This window comes from Anopheles darlingi, chromosome 2 (assembly GCF_943734745.1).
Source record: "Anopheles darlingi chromosome 2, idAnoDarlMG_H_01, whole genome shotgun sequence".
Taxonomy (NCBI): Eukaryota; Metazoa; Arthropoda; class Insecta; order Diptera; family Culicidae; genus Anopheles; species Anopheles darlingi.
The window spans coordinates 72,918,627-72,933,556 of NC_064874.1; the positions used below are offsets into that span (position 1 = coordinate 72,918,627).

The 14,930-nt window shown below is 49.6% G+C and overlaps 4 protein-coding genes across 4 annotated transcripts; 2 read left to right on the top strand and 2 right to left on the bottom strand.

Annotated features, from left to right (window-relative positions):
• Positions 1 to 3,606: 3,606 nt before the first annotated feature.
• LOC125959518 (uncharacterized) lies at positions 3,607 to 5,812 on the top strand. Its single transcript, XM_049692342.1, has 4 exons — positions 3,607 to 3,611; positions 3,796 to 4,579; positions 4,648 to 5,225; positions 5,296 to 5,812. The coding sequence occupies exons 1-4, from the start codon at positions 3,607 to 3,609 to the stop codon at positions 5,510 to 5,512; spliced, it is 1,584 nt and encodes a 527-aa protein (XP_049548299.1). The 3' UTR covers positions 5,513 to 5,812.
• A 7-nt stretch (positions 5,813 to 5,819) lies between these two features.
• On the bottom strand, positions 5,820 to 6,801 carry LOC125950538 (39S ribosomal protein L10, mitochondrial). The gene is made up of 2 exons (XM_049678628.1): positions 6,728 to 6,801; positions 5,820 to 6,646 (listed from the first exon to the last, which is right to left on the bottom strand). Exons 1-2 carry the CDS (start codon positions 6,747 to 6,749, stop codon positions 5,910 to 5,912), a joined length of 759 nt encoding a protein of 252 aa, XP_049534585.1. The 5' UTR covers positions 6,750 to 6,801; the 3' UTR covers positions 5,820 to 5,909.
• Positions 6,802 to 7,112: 311 nt separating this feature from the next.
• LOC125950501 (protein aubergine-like) lies at positions 7,113 to 10,974 on the top strand. The gene is made up of 6 exons (XM_049678572.1): positions 7,113 to 7,354; positions 7,473 to 7,665; positions 7,744 to 8,912; positions 9,000 to 9,203; positions 9,268 to 10,209; positions 10,304 to 10,974. The coding sequence occupies exons 2-6, from the start codon at positions 7,495 to 7,497 to the stop codon at positions 10,566 to 10,568; spliced, it is 2,751 nt and encodes a 916-aa protein (XP_049534529.1). The 5' UTR covers positions 7,113 to 7,354; positions 7,473 to 7,494; the 3' UTR covers positions 10,569 to 10,974.
• An 825-nt stretch (positions 10,975 to 11,799) lies between these two features.
• LOC125950534 (malate dehydrogenase, cytoplasmic) lies at positions 11,800 to 14,730 on the bottom strand. The gene is made up of 3 exons (XM_049678621.1): positions 14,506 to 14,730; positions 13,058 to 13,423; positions 11,800 to 12,985 (listed from the first exon to the last, which is right to left on the bottom strand). The coding sequence occupies exons 1-3, from the start codon at positions 14,506 to 14,508 to the stop codon at positions 12,350 to 12,352; spliced, it is 1,005 nt and encodes a 334-aa protein (XP_049534578.1). The 5' UTR covers positions 14,509 to 14,730; the 3' UTR covers positions 11,800 to 12,349.
• Positions 14,731 to 14,930: the final 200 nt, after the last annotated feature.

The following is a 14,930-nucleotide window of genomic DNA, read 5'->3' on the forward strand; positions in this document are numbered from 1 at the left end:
GGTCGGTTTTAGGTCGATCATGACCACTAAAGTCGACCAAAAGGAAACAGCGGCATCATCATCGCCGACTACACCGGATGGATTTGCGGGCCCACAGCAGAAAAGAAGGGGACAGACCGAGAAACACCAAGCGGGCGAGTGAGCCAGCTAATACCGTGTGGCCACGAGGGATACCTTCTAGCCGCATGAACTCTTGGTGGTTTGTGACTCGTTGTTGATGGCGTAATATTTCGCGTCGCGTGTGTCGCGAAGCGTTCGTTGTACCGTCCGTTGTGTTGCGATAAGGTTCGATACATTCACGCGAGTTCGACCGAATTTCGACGGAAAAAGGTTTAAATTTCATTTTTAGTGATTTTTTTTAAATTGAAGTCGTTTCACAAAACCGGCGTTTGTTATCTGAAATTCAGAAAGCATTAAATAAAATGTAACATAAGAGAAAAGGTAATTCAAAATGATTGCAATCATTTATTTACCACACTAAGAGACGGAAAATTGCTTAATTTTTTAAAATTAAAAAGATTTAATTTTCAATATTCAAATTTAATTTTTCATGTAAATTGTTGAATTGATTATCACTAAAAGTATTTATTTTTTAATTAACCTTAGGGGTTTAGAACAACTGTTGAAGGTCGTGTTGCCAACAATGCAACTGCTCTATCTATCTTCGATATAGACTCAGAACGTCACTAATCCAAAACATTTCCCAAAGAATGCTGCTTTATATCTTTACAAACACTACTCTTGCGTTTTATGTAATCAGTAATGGATAGAACACGATAGCAAAGACGAACAGGTTAGTAGAGCGCTTGCCATGAGCAGCAGTGCCTCCTGACCCTATTGTCCCACAAATATCTCATGTACGTCAGAGGACAGGACGGTCGTACTTAACTCTACCACCTCCCAAGAAGCTTCGTTGCCACCTCGCAAAAAGATCCACTTCTCAATTGTCACACAGCAGCGAAGAACAGGACATTGACACATATTAGCACTGAACATGTCGATGCGGTAATCGCCACTAGCGCCACGATCATGTTTGCCAGCGAAAGTGTAGTGCATCACCCAGGGCTTCTAATGTCAAAGGCAAAGAAAGTTTGCTTCTTCGCAAGTTTACCGCTCGCATCAGAATCGAAAAATGGTCCCGAAAAAACATGATCATGTAATGTACCTGTGGGGTGGGATGGAGGGTATCACAACAACCAAACAGCATGTTTGTCCCGCTACAGATATGATGATGCTGATGATGGTGGTGGTCCACTCCGTTTGTGCTTTATTTAGAAAAAAAAAGGCGCGCAAACACACACGACCACTACGCGGTACCACGTGGGGGGGGTAGTCGCATGATATGGGAGATACGCTGATCGCTGATCATATGGGATCGTATCGCTCTCATGTTGCGCATGTCCGCCTTCGGGACCGCGGTCATCGTGCACTATCGCAATCAGTCATGCTCAGCAGTGTGCTCTAAGCGCTCTCGTGGCTTCTCTTATGGTTTCCAAGCAAAACATACGAACCATACGTTCGCTCGTTCGTTCGTTCGTTCGTCCTCCGCTCAGTACAAACAACACCACAAACACCGTCAACCACCGAATCCGGACCGAGTAAAGCGCCAACGGGAGCGATGCTGCACCGTTCACTCGCCAGATACTCGACGATCGTGAAGAAGATCACTTGTTCGCGCACACCATTCTACAGGTGCGCTTGGTTCCGGTGGTTCCGTTCGTGCGTGCGTGCGTGTTTGTCCTGATAGTGGCACCCTAACGATTGGCGTTTGCACGGTGAGCCAGTATACCAATGATCAGATCTTTGCGATCGTCAACCAGCCTCACGTGAGCTGATGGATGCGTCGTTCTGCATCTCCCACAATCTTAGCCATCGTCCCAATCTCCAGGTGCTCGACCGTGATAATCAACGTGAGGTGTGGTGGTGCCGTAACATGGTGTGCACGGGGAAAATTGAGTGAAAAAAGGACTATTTTTATCTCGGTACCACTAGTGAGAGAGCAGCCAACACAGCGTGTGCCCTTTCAGCCGTGTCCTCCACGCGATCCACTGTCCGCTCGTGTCAGAGATGACCAAAACGATATCACCAACAGCTCTGCTCGTTCCTTGTTTTCTGTTTGTGCATTGTTAGGGCGAAGGGTGGCGAGATGGACATTCGCAAATCGAAATGATAAGCTAAGGACGATTGGAAAGGATCCGATATCCAAGCAATATCCATCGTCGTGCCACTGTGATGGTCATTTACACGGGTCATGTTTTCTCGTTGTGTATTCCTCTCTGTGCACCTCGTAGTCGAGGGGACACCTTGCTGATCGCTCATCCACCTACCCCTTGGTGCCCTATGTTCGTCGACCGTTGGAGTGGTTTTTTGATGCGCACGATGGCGATGTGCTAAAAATAATAATCCGCTGTCTTTCGGATTTCTTTTTCTTCTGGCATCACGCTCAACACGATCTGCATGCCCAGCATCACCAGCAGTGGCCACTTGGCGCCCCGCCCATCCTCCACTACACCCGCGAAGGTTGTGACCGCTTCTCAATTTTCTTCTTGCGCACATCGCGCGATCACCATATGACTATTTCGTAATGCTCGGTTGTGACTTGACTTACAGACAATGAAGTTTTCATTTTTCAAACTCAAAACCCTTCTCTGAACCGGTATGAGGAGCAGCGGCACATGATGGCGGTTTCTGCTAGTTCCCGAAAACGGCCATACTTTCATCTATTTGCTTCGTGCCAACGAACATCGAACTTGGATTGGCCGCGCTTGATGCTTTTTTCGGTTTTGGTTTATTGTGCCCTCTAGTGTTGGTGTTGGTGAATCTATCTTTATCCTGGCAACGAAAATAAAACGATAGCGAGAGCGTTCATGTTTTTTGCTCCTGTCCACTAAGCGCACATTGTTTGCTGGTGATCATCGCGGGTGGTAAACGATGTGAAATGTGCGATCAACCATCTATAGTGAATATCTTCTCACCTGTGGCGGGGATCTATTAGCGTTGCAGCATAATTGCCACCCCAACAAGGGACACTTATTCGGAGTGTTCAAGTGAAGATTGCAAAGACCATGGCAAAATGAATCAAGTACTGATGAAATCAAAGCAGCCACATAGTGCAAACATAAAGAAATATCTCTAAAATCAGGTTTTCCGTTTCTTTGCTTCTCCCAAAAAGGTGGAACAAGGAAAATTCAGCCGTCACAACGATATTCATGGTTCGCTAAGTTGTGCACAACAATCGTCCCTTGCAGGCTCATCCGTGGTTGTGTCCTAGAGTTTGTGCTATTTCTACGAAGTCCCCGCTGCTACTAGAGGAGGGAAAAAAGATGGACAAACCATCGCGTCCTGTGCGAAATCGTAAGCGTAGTAGGTTCGTGAAGATAGAGAGCGAAACAGGGCTGCAAGAGAGGTAGCCATGGTTACCTAGATAGCCACCATGGAGGCGCGATTACCGTGTGTTTCCATCCCATTCCACTGTCCGCCTTTACTGTCCCCGTAGAGCACGCATAAGACCGGCAGCAGCTAAACAATCGCATATTTCCTTCATATCTGCATGTGTGACCCTTGTCATCATGATCGCCATAATGTTGTTGGCAAAAATGCTTCAACATGCCGTAGTGGTACTTTAGATATTTCCTGCAGACCAGATGTGTGTCGCTGATCATCTGACCACCTAACAGCATTACTTTTGCACGTTCGCTCTAACTCTCCGTTCGCAAACTCTATGTGACGAGCGCGTATGGTGGCGTCCCGAAACATGAATGTCATTCAAATGTAGCGCTTGCGTGTGCTTCGCAGGAAAGCATGGCCACCGGGTGATACCCATGGGCGACCGGTCAAGCGGTTGTTCACACCAGAGATTAAACGGCTGCTAAAGGATTGGTTGGTTCGACGACGCGATAATCCGTACCCAAACCGGGAGGAAAAGAAGCTCTTGGCCATCGAAACGGGCCTAACGTACACGCAGATCTGCAATTGGTTCGCGAACTGGCGCCGAAAACTCAAAAACTCCGGAAACGATCCGCTGCGAAAAACTTGGGGCAACCTGATCCGCCATTACAACACGAACGCCCGGGGCAATGTGGAGCAGTTTAGCATTTGTTCGAGTGACAGCATTTGGAGTGGTGCCGATGGTGACGATTCAAATGATTCACGTCACACACCACCAGCGTCCGCCACAGGGAGACCGGAACACGTGGTGATGCGCCACGCCTCCAGACAGTATGGAACCCATGCACCTTGTCGGATGCCATTTTCGTATGTGAAGTATGGCAGTCAAACGGACAGTGGGGATGCTTACAATGAGATTGCGTACGGCGAAACGCATCTACTTGGCCACAGCAAAAACACTAGCGCATCGTATCGAAGCAAAAATGGTCGCAAGTGTGCAGAGTATGTCAGAAGGCTCCCGACGGAATACAGTACCAGCCCGACGAGTAGCGTCAATGCATATCATGGTCAGCACGATGAAAGCTCACCTTCATACGACGGTGTGCGGGCAAGGTACTGTTTCGATCACTGCTACACCCCACGGAACTACGGTACCGTGTTCGGCATACCGGAAGATACCAGATGCTACAAGGTAAGGTTATGGTGGAGAATGCTCCAATTCCGCTTATTCATCTCACGCCAAACTCAACCTCTTTGCAGATCGAAGCGGGCCATAAGTATATACCTGCTGGTAGCCATGCAAAACTTGAGCCACTCATCCTCACGACCACACCGTCCGGATTTGGGCGGTTCGAACATGGCAATGAACGGACGGTGGTTGCGGGAACAACAACGGCCACTCTATTTCTTGCTCAATCCCCCAACATTTCCCCAACGACAACGACGACGACCGGTACAGCATTACCAGCACCTGCGCAGAACCGTTCGAGCAAGTACAAGAGCAGTATGATGGAGAAATACCTACGGGATCTTAGTGAACTGGAAGCGGATCATAGCAGGCAGCCGGTGATCATGGCGACCATACCCTTCCAGCGTAGCTACCACCATCATCACCATTTGTGCCATCGCGCATCGCTGGATGAGGAACCGGACCATAGGACTGATCCGTATCGAGTGGAACCAGCGCTCGTTCAAGCAATAATGGACTCTGGTGATCGATTAAGCTGTGATACCGGTGTGCTCGATGCACCACCACCTTCACTGTCCAAGTGGTTAGAAAGTGCGGCCAAATTTACCCCCGCTAAGCACAACTACATTGGCGATTGGGAAAAGTCTGGGTACGTTGTTGTATATAATACTCTCTTCTGAGGCACTCATGGGGTTGTCCTTTGCTGCTCGTTTTTACAGGAAACAATCGACGGCAAAAAAACGTTGTGACTCGGCGGGAGGAGCATTGTTTGCGTCCCTTTCGGGCCATCCTGGACAAGCAACGAATGGAATCTCATTAGATAATGCACTCGGAGCGACTGGTAGTGTAATACTCACCCATCAGAAGGATGAGATCGATGCAGCCGAAGCCTTGACACGTTTGGCGAACAATTTTCGAACGAAAGTTTCCAGCTAACACCAGCTGCTGCTGGTGCCCGAGGAGCGTCGACCAAAGACAGGAAGATGTAGTGTTCGGTTGGAATAACCGGGTTTTGTGTTTATGTTACTGCATTCCTTGAAGTGATAGCGTACTAGCTCTCCAACCGTCGTCCACCAGCTTCGTTGGAGGTTAATAAATGTAACGGGACATCTCATTTCACAACGCCGCTGGCCGAACGTTGAATGAAGCATTAGTCCTCCAAACCGTGGTTGTTCGAATTACTTCGCCGTTGTTCTCTGTACTGCTGTGTGATAACAACTACGGATGGATGCATATCGAGGCTCGCTTGAGGCGAAGTTTTAGCGGATTGGCGGAATATATTTTAACGATAAACTACTCTTTACTTAACAAAGTTCCTTTCCTTAAATGCCCCTCAACTGTCTACTACCTTGCCTTTGGTTGTATCTGCTTGCTCTGCTTCATTACTTCGGGCGTGTGCATCCAAAAGATTAACCAGCTGCTGCTGATGGCACTGCAGATCACTGACAATCTTACCACCGGCGCTCTCTAGTACAGCAGCAAACTGCGCTCTGACGGTCGTTAGATCCGGCATGCTGGCATACGCCACCAGTTCCTGCTTACTCAATAGACGACCCTCGACGATGCCGGCCAGCAACACGAGTTGTGGCGCTTTCTTTAGCACACTGAGCAGCTGATTGATTTTGCGCTCTTCCGGGCCAAACACGAGTGCCGTTTTGGCCTCGAACAGTGGTAGGATAGGTTCGAACTTAGTTCCCTGGACGGCTTTCTGCATTATCGACTTTCCGTACACCTTCACAGTGACCTGATGCCGATGCAGCGCTACTTGTACCTTGAACATGTCCTCCTGGCGGATCGAGTTCACGTGCAAGAACGCCACGAGCCGGCTCTGTTCGAACCAGTTGCGCGCCTCACGCGCTACGATCGCTTCGTACGGGTTTTCGACCTTACGAGTCTCTTGGGTAAGCTGAGCCTCCACGCACGGCGCGTTGAAGGACGGTTTCTTGTAGTACGGTTTCACGACCTCGAGCACACGCGCTCTTTCGTAATGCGGTTGTCGCGGTCGCTGGATGTTCATCTTTCCCCGGAACCGGCGAAATGCGAGCAACGGATTGCGGCACTGTAGCAGGCCTGAAAAGGTAGTGCAATCAAACAAACGTTGGGCCCATCATCAAGTGCCGGTGCATTATGGAAATCTGTATTTTTACTCACCGTTTATCACAAAATTCGACATTTTATCTGGCGGAGTTCTCGGAACAAAAATCTCACCTTCTTCTTTATCAAAACAAACTTTTTCCTTTGGTTTGACAGTTCGTACAGGGTGTTCTCTATTCAGCAAAACCTGTTGTTGTAAAAGTGCCGAAAATTTCATCTGATGCCAGTTGGGATTTATGATTCATTTTTGCATTAACTTTACTCAAAAACACTGCTCATAAATTTTTAAGTTGGTTCAAAAACGCATTTTGCTCTTGCATTTTTTATACACACTGACCGCCACAAATGCCGAGTTTTCAAACGTCAAATAAACACTCTCTTGAACCGTTGTGTGGTGTCAATATTTTCTTGCTCCGTAAGGAACGTTGGTGCGTTTAGGAGAGGTCTCGAAAACAGAAAGAAATTCGGAGAACAGCACGCATTTACGTCGCCATTCCCAGCAAACCGGATATTCTTATTCGTAATTATCGCATGGTGCAGTTATTTGCATCAAGTATCGTGTGTTCTGCGAAATTTACCGAAAAGAAGCGGCATCCTCAAACAGCGCGGCACGCCGCCGCCGAGTTAGTGGGACAGGAAGGTGAAGCAGGAGGTGGTGGTGGAGGAAGAGGAGTAGAGGCAGAGGTAGGAAAGAAGCTGACACCCGCAAAAAAGCGGTGCGAACGGTGCACTCGATGGTGTTGGTCGAGTGCGGTGTGCCACTGTCAGCGTAATCTAATCTCGCGCATTCTTGGTTCAACAGCCGTAGCAGCAAGAACAAAACGATGGCCGACGGCAGGGATCCGCTCGGCCGAGAACGAATGCGTGGCGCCATAAACCCAAGTCATGGATCACGGTCTCCGTACGAGGCTCGTGGCGGTCATCCGCCACCGGTTCGTTACGGTTCGAGTTCCGCGCCAGCTCCATCAGCGGGGCCGGCCTATCAAACGCCAGAGGTAAGTTATCGTTTCCATTCCGAACACCCGACCGATAGTGGCTTCTTTAAAACAGTAAATCTAACCTCTATATCACAGAGACGCCCGGGATGGGTACCGCCACCGTCTGGAGGAGGAGGAGCGCCTGGTGGAAGAGGACCACCACCGAGTTCAGGTTCCGGAGATGGTCCAGCGCGAGGTGCGCCGAATGAACCTCGCCACCACTACACCTCGTCCACCGGTGCTGGAGATGCCGGTGCATCGACGAGTCGAGAACCACCAGGTGGTCCTGGTGGATCACGTGGCCCTGTCGGTCTGGGCGGTAAACCAATTCGTCGGCGTCCCTTAGCAGATACACTGAGGACACGGCTCCCCGACTCTAAATCGAAGCATGGTTCAACGGGGCAACCACTGTCGCTTCAGTCGAATTATTTTAAGCTCGTGAAACGTGTAGACTGGACGCTAAGCCACTACTCGGTCAACATTGTGCCACCTTGCCCTAGCCCGCGCCTAATGCAATCGCTGGTAAACGAGCATAAGGCCATCCTGGGTGGTTTCGTGTTCGATGGAGCCAATCTCTTCACCGGCTCCAAGCTGCCCAGTGAGGAGTTGGTTCTGCATTCAAAGCACGATCGTACGGGGGATAAGTACGAGCTGCACATCGAACGAGTGGCGACGGTCGACATGACCGGCGAAACCGGAATACAGGTGCTTAACCTGATCTTACGCCGTGCCATGAATGGGCTTAACTTGCAGTTGGTAGGACGCAATCTGTACGATGCGGCTGCGAAAATTCCTATACGCGAATATCACATCGAGCTGTGGCCAGGCTATATCACTAGCATACGACAGCACGAGGCCGATGTGCTGGTATGCTGCGAAATAGCGCACAAAACGATGCGGATGCAGACGTGCTACGACATTCTGCGCGAATGTCAGCGTCACGATCGCAATTACAAGGATGCGTTCAAGAAGGCGGTGCTTGGATGTGTAGTGCTTACGGGCTACAACAACAAAACGTACACTATCAACGACGTCACGTTTGATACGACACCGGAAAGCACATTTGACACCAAAAATGGGCCCATATCCTTCATGGAATATTACAAAAATAAGTACAACATCCGCATCCGCGATGCCTTCCAGCCGATGCTGTTGTCACGTGCGAAGAAGAAGGACGCCCGATCGGGAGACAACGAGCTAATGGCTCTCGTGCCTGAGCTCTGCCAGATGACAGGACTAACGGATGCGATGAGATCCGATTTCAAGTAAGTCTCTCACACATCCGGTCTACTTCGATTTGCGAATGTTTCATTCAACAAGATGCGTTTCTCTTTCTCCACCCCACCTAATAGAATGATGAGAGCAATGGCAGACCATACTCGCCTGAATCCGGATAGACGAATTGAACGACTGGAAACGTTTAACCGACGTTTACAGACGTCTCCGGAAAGCCAAGAAGTATTCCGTGTGTGGAAAATGGAGCTAGATCGACGACTAGTTGATGTGCCGGGCCGTCTGTTACCTCAGGAGATGATATTCTTCTCCACTACCTCCACGTAAGTAGGCTGGATGTAAAAAGGTTACTGCGATTCTCATAACAATCTTATTCTCCTTATTCAGCGGTGTTCAGGCTGGCGACAATGCTGATTGGACGGCGCACTTCCGGGACAATCCGATGTTTGCTACGGTACGGTTGAGCCGCTGGTATCTGGTCGTACCGGGACGTTGTCAGCGGGAGGCGAACGATTTCCTCGGCTGCATGATCAAGGCGGCCCGAGGTATGCGTTTTGAGATTAGTAATTGCGAGATCATTCCCATGGCGGATGATAATCCTAACACGTATATGCGCACTCTGGATAACATCATAAATAAGGATCCGCAGATGATCATGTGCGTGGTCGCAAACAACAAATCAGATCGCTACACCGCGATCAAGAAAAAGTGTTGCGTTGACCGAGCCATCCCGACGCAGGTGATGGTTCAGAAGACTATCACCCCGAAGACGGGCAATATCCGGACACTGATGTCGGTCGCAACAAAGGTGGTGATACAGATGAACTGTAAGCTAGGCGGTGTTCCCTGGAAAGTGAAAATCCCACTAAACGGGCTTATGACCATTGGGTTCGATGTGTGCCACGATTCGAAGGACAAGAGCAAATCGTTCGGTGCGATGGTGGCCACGCTCGATCACGACAACCGTGGGACACCCAAATTTTTCTCCACCGTCAGCCACCACTCGAGCGGCGAGGAAATCTCGACCTACCTGCCACTGAACACGGTCAAGGCGCTGAACGAGTATCGGCGCGAGTTCGGCGAGCTGCCGAAGCGCATAATCTTCTACCGGGACGGCGTTAGCGAGGGTCAGCTACAGTATATTTACGAGCACGAGGTACGCTCGCTGGTGGACAAGCTCGGTCAGATATACCGGTCGGCTGGCATCGAGCAGGAAGTGCTGCTGACATTTTTCATCGTCAATAAGCGCATCAATACTCGCTTCTTTGATCAGCGACTCAATCCACGCCCCGGAACGGTAGTCGACAATGTTGTCACGCTTCCACAACGGTAGGTTCGCACAGACGGAACTGTCGGCTAAATAGCGAGTGCTATGCCTGGGATGAGTTTCCGATGGTGATTAATCGATTTTCTTTCTCCACAGAACCGACTTCTACCTCGTTTCGCAGTCAGTGAAGCAGGGCACGGTCTCACCCACTGCTTACAATATCGTGTGGGATTCGTCAAATCTCAAAATTGATCATCTCCAGATGCTGTCGTACAAGCAGTGCCACTTGTACTACAATTGGTCCGGAACGACGCGCGTCCCGGCAGTATGTCAATACGCGCACAAACTATCGTTCCTCGTTGGCCAGTACCTGCACCAGGCGCCCAGTAGTTTGCTGGAGAAAAAACTGTACTTCCTGTAACTGTAGAAGAGCAGCGAGATAGAGTAGAATTAGAGGGTGAACCAAAAAGCAGGGGGTGGGAAAACCATAAGTGGCTGAACGAGCAACAAACTGCTTGCAGACCGATCGATCGGCTGCAGCTAGCTAGCAATCGGTTTGATCAACTGTCATTAAAACAACAGACAACTGGAGTCCCTTTTTTGTAGAGGTTATTTGACTATTTTTTGTGGTGTTGTTTTGACACCAATAATTAACGAATGAATTATTGATGAAGTAGGCCCGGAAACCAATGGCACTACGCAACAAACGGCCAAGTGCGAATAAACCAGACTTTATCCTCTCAAACGCTTTATTCGGTTTTGTTTTCTAACCAATCATAACGCTCTTACCGGTGATTTATGCAGATTTTGTTTTGTGCTCGTCTAAAAAAAAAGGAGCCACATCAAATGGTCACCAATCTACGTACACACGTGCTTAACACATGGATTCAATACGCATGGAAAATGGACTTCATACGCAATAGACCGCTCACCGTCTGCATTGCCATTACTTCTTGAGACACCCTTTACGTGTCTCAAGGTTACTGAGCCAGAACAATCAGCATATTCGAGGATAGAATACTTTCACATTCAGTGTGTACACATGTAACCTAAAATCTGTTCCAATGCTCGGGACTGTGAGAAAACGAACCGAAATTGCTGGCATATGCGTTTCTTAGCGCTAGAATAAGCGCAACAGGCAGAGCGTGTTATGTGATGCCACGGTGTCGAATGATGCGTTTGCTCGTACTTCCAGGGTAAAGTTCCTTATATTCCGTATTTAGTTTATTGTTTGCAAAAAATCAACACTGTATCCTGTGAAAAAGTGAAGGAGCATATAATTTGAAAATGATTCCACTGCTCATCGGAATAGCGATGAACAAAACATGCACATAGGACAGCTGCGGAAATTGCTAATAATTTCCAATGGTAGCTTCGGTAAACTGCTTGCTGCGTTGTAGCACTCTTAACAAAACGAAATAATGAAAGGAGAGCCGGGCATATCGCCATTGCTGCTATCATGTTCGTCCTGTGGCTTTGTCGATCGTAAATTATTCCGCTCAGACGCACCACATGTCGCACAGTCCGGCTAGGTTTCAAATATCATCCATTCTAGTCTGTTTGATGCTACCCGTTTTTCGCAGGTTAACTTTGAGCCATTGTAAAAGACTTCACTAATGTGTCTTAACTAAAAAAAAAAACAAACATTACGATTGCTTTACCCGCATTAGTTCATGTTACGAATGCGCGGGTTATCTTGTTTTTATTTTTTCTCTATGTAATGTTCCTCTTACCTCCGGGCTACAGTTAACAATTTGGTCTAGGTAACTGATTGACCAGCTCCTACAAACTACCCCCTTTCTTTTCACCTCCGTTAGCATATCAACAATATTAGCTCGTGTGTGTCTCCTTCTCTCAAAATAACCGTTAGTCACAATATCGCGATCCGAGGGTGTAAAGCAACGATCATCGCTTTCGAAAGCGAAACTTGGAAAAAGGAAAAAAATAACTCATCGGGTAACTGTAAAACAAAATCATTACAGGAGGAAACCTACACAGGCGGAGCGTAGCAGCGTGTGGTACAAAAATGAAACCGAAAGCGTGTCAGCTGCCCGGCCGCTAAAGCACTGATCACCTCCTACTGGGTACAACGGGGTGTGATGTTTTGTTTTCTATTTTTTAATGACCAATTACTGGCCGGGCAGGAAAGCGGGTTTTCTGGGTGGGTTTTCCTACAAAAATTCCGTTTTACAGTTTAACTAGTCAATCGGCGGCACAGACAGCCATCGCTTCCTCCTTCTCCTCCAGCAGCTCCTTAGCGGTGATGTCCAGCTTGCCGCGTGCGAACTCGTCTACCTGTAGCCCCGGCACGATCGTCCACTGACGGTTTTTGATCTGCACCGGGAAGGAGAAAACGATATCCTTCGGCGCACCGTAGCTACCGTCCGAGATGACACCCATCGAGACGTACTCGCCATCGCGCGTACCCGCGAACCAGTCGCGCATGTGATCGCTGGCCGCCTTGGCTGCCGACATTGCGGACGACATTTTACGTGCCGCAATAACAGCAGCCCCGCGCTTCTGGACCGTTTCGAGGAACTCCTGCTTCAGGAACTCATCGTTGGCCACCGCTTCCGGAACGCTCTTGGTAACACCGTTCACCTCGACTGAGGCATTCCGTGCGTCCGGAACTTGCGTTGCCGAATGGTTGCCCCAGATAATGATGTTCTTAACCTTCGTGATGCCGACTCCGAGCCGGGCCGCAATCTGTGCCTGGGCCCGGTTCTGATCCAGCCGCGTCATGGCGGTAAAGTTCTGCTTCGGGATCGACGGTGCATAGTGCGAGCATACCAGCGCGTTCGTGTTGGCCGGATTACCGACGACCAGGACTTTCACATCCTACGGAAGGCGATCGTATGTTACACCACGAAACGGATTACGGGCCTTCGCCCTCCTCGCTTGGCAGCTTACCTTCTTGGCGTGCTTGTCCAGTGCTTCACCCTGCACCTTGAAAATCTTCACGTTGGCCGACAACAGGTCCTTGCGCTCCATACCCTGCTTGCGGGGCATCGCACCGACGAGGAAAGCGGCATCCACATCCTTGAAGGCGACGGCCGGATCGGCGGTCGGTATCACGCTAACGAGCAGCGGCAAGGCACAGTCGGCCAGCTCCATCACGACACCCTCCAGCACGCCCATCATCGGCGGAATGTCCAGTAAATGCAGGATCAGCGGTTGCTCCGGTCCGAACACATCACCCTTCGCCACCATGTACAGCAGCGAGTAGGCGATCTGGCCGGCTGCACCGGTTACTACGACACGAATCGGTTCCGACGACTGGAAAAAAAACGCAACAAAGATCGATTGATTGATTGATCTCGCCATATCAAAGAAGGCGGCATGTGTGTAAGCAAGCGAATGCTCGCGCGCCCTCCGTTGTTTGTTTGTTGTGTTAGCAGCATCATCAGCTTCGTGCGGCGTGGAGCACACTCGCCAAGAACACCCAGGGCTACTAGGGATCAGGACCACGCCACTTCGGATCGAAGTGGTGGTGCTGGCAGCATATAAAATTAGCGTTCTTGGTGATGCCACAGCAATGTGTGAACAGCAAACATAGGATGCGGCGCCAGCATTGCTAGCCATGAAGGTGGCCCCACTTTTGGATTTCCCCATTTTGTCCCCGCTAGCGCCCATTGTGCGAATAGTACAGCCGGTCGGGATTATGACGACAATGTCGTGACGTGAGCTCCCCCTCTCCGTGTTGTGGCCACTTCGCGAGGGCACAAAAAGGTCAAACTGATGTGTTTGTGTGTGTCGCAGGCAGGGATTACATAAAACAATTATTCTCAGCATTTCGGAACTGTCCGTTATCACTTGCGAAGCACACACGCACACGGATTTTGAGCCGTACGCTATCAGAACACAAGCTGGCTAGCTGGCTGTCGTCAATTGTGTTGTTAGATCCCTTCTTCCCCGCTATTCGCCCCCCAAAAGGCGGCTCTCTCCAAGAAGTGTGATTGTTGTTCTGCTTGTACTCGTGGAGTTCATCTAAATTTGACAGATAAGCTATCGATCCCGACAAACAACAGTGACGACGGGACGACTCTGGCTCTAATCTTGCTTCTTCGTGCGGCTCGAAGCTCCTTTCCGAAGGTGACCCCGCTGATACGCACCGCTCCAGGAGGAGCAATTAATGGTTTCCGCGGAATTTCCACGGTGCCGCCAGGTGCAAAAAGGGTTTCCGCAAATTTACACGTTGGCCTCGTCACGATGACTGCTACTCTTATCCTCTCTTTCCAGCCTATTCCGGAGCAATGCGGTGCCAGAAAGAGGACAACAATTGTCTGCGGCCATTCTCTTTTCACGAACCCTTTTTAATGTGTGTTGGCTGGTTGACTAGGAATCGCTGGAATACTTACCATGATTGTTGTCTAGACGACACGGAAACACACTCGCACCAAGGGTAACGGAACCGAAAAGAACGGATAAAACGTCTACGAAGAAACCGAGCAAATGGCCGGTTTCCGTTTGTGCGGAGCGGAGGCGGAGGAACCGGGGGGCTTGTAGTAAATGCAACGGATGATGACGGAGGTGCGGTAGTGACAGGCGCCGAGCAGCAGTTCCGAGAAACTAAAGTCGCGAGTCCGCCCGTGAGTCTGAGTAGCGTGCTGTGCTCCAACATACGCAATCACTCTCTCGCGCCGCCCTTTTGGGGCTCTCTCTCTCTCTCTCTCTCTTCTCGGCTCAGCTCCTCTGTGGAGTACGAGGAGATATGTAGGAATGGGGGGAGGAGATAGACAACGGAGAACTCGACATTAATTATGAAACGCGAAAGAGATATCGC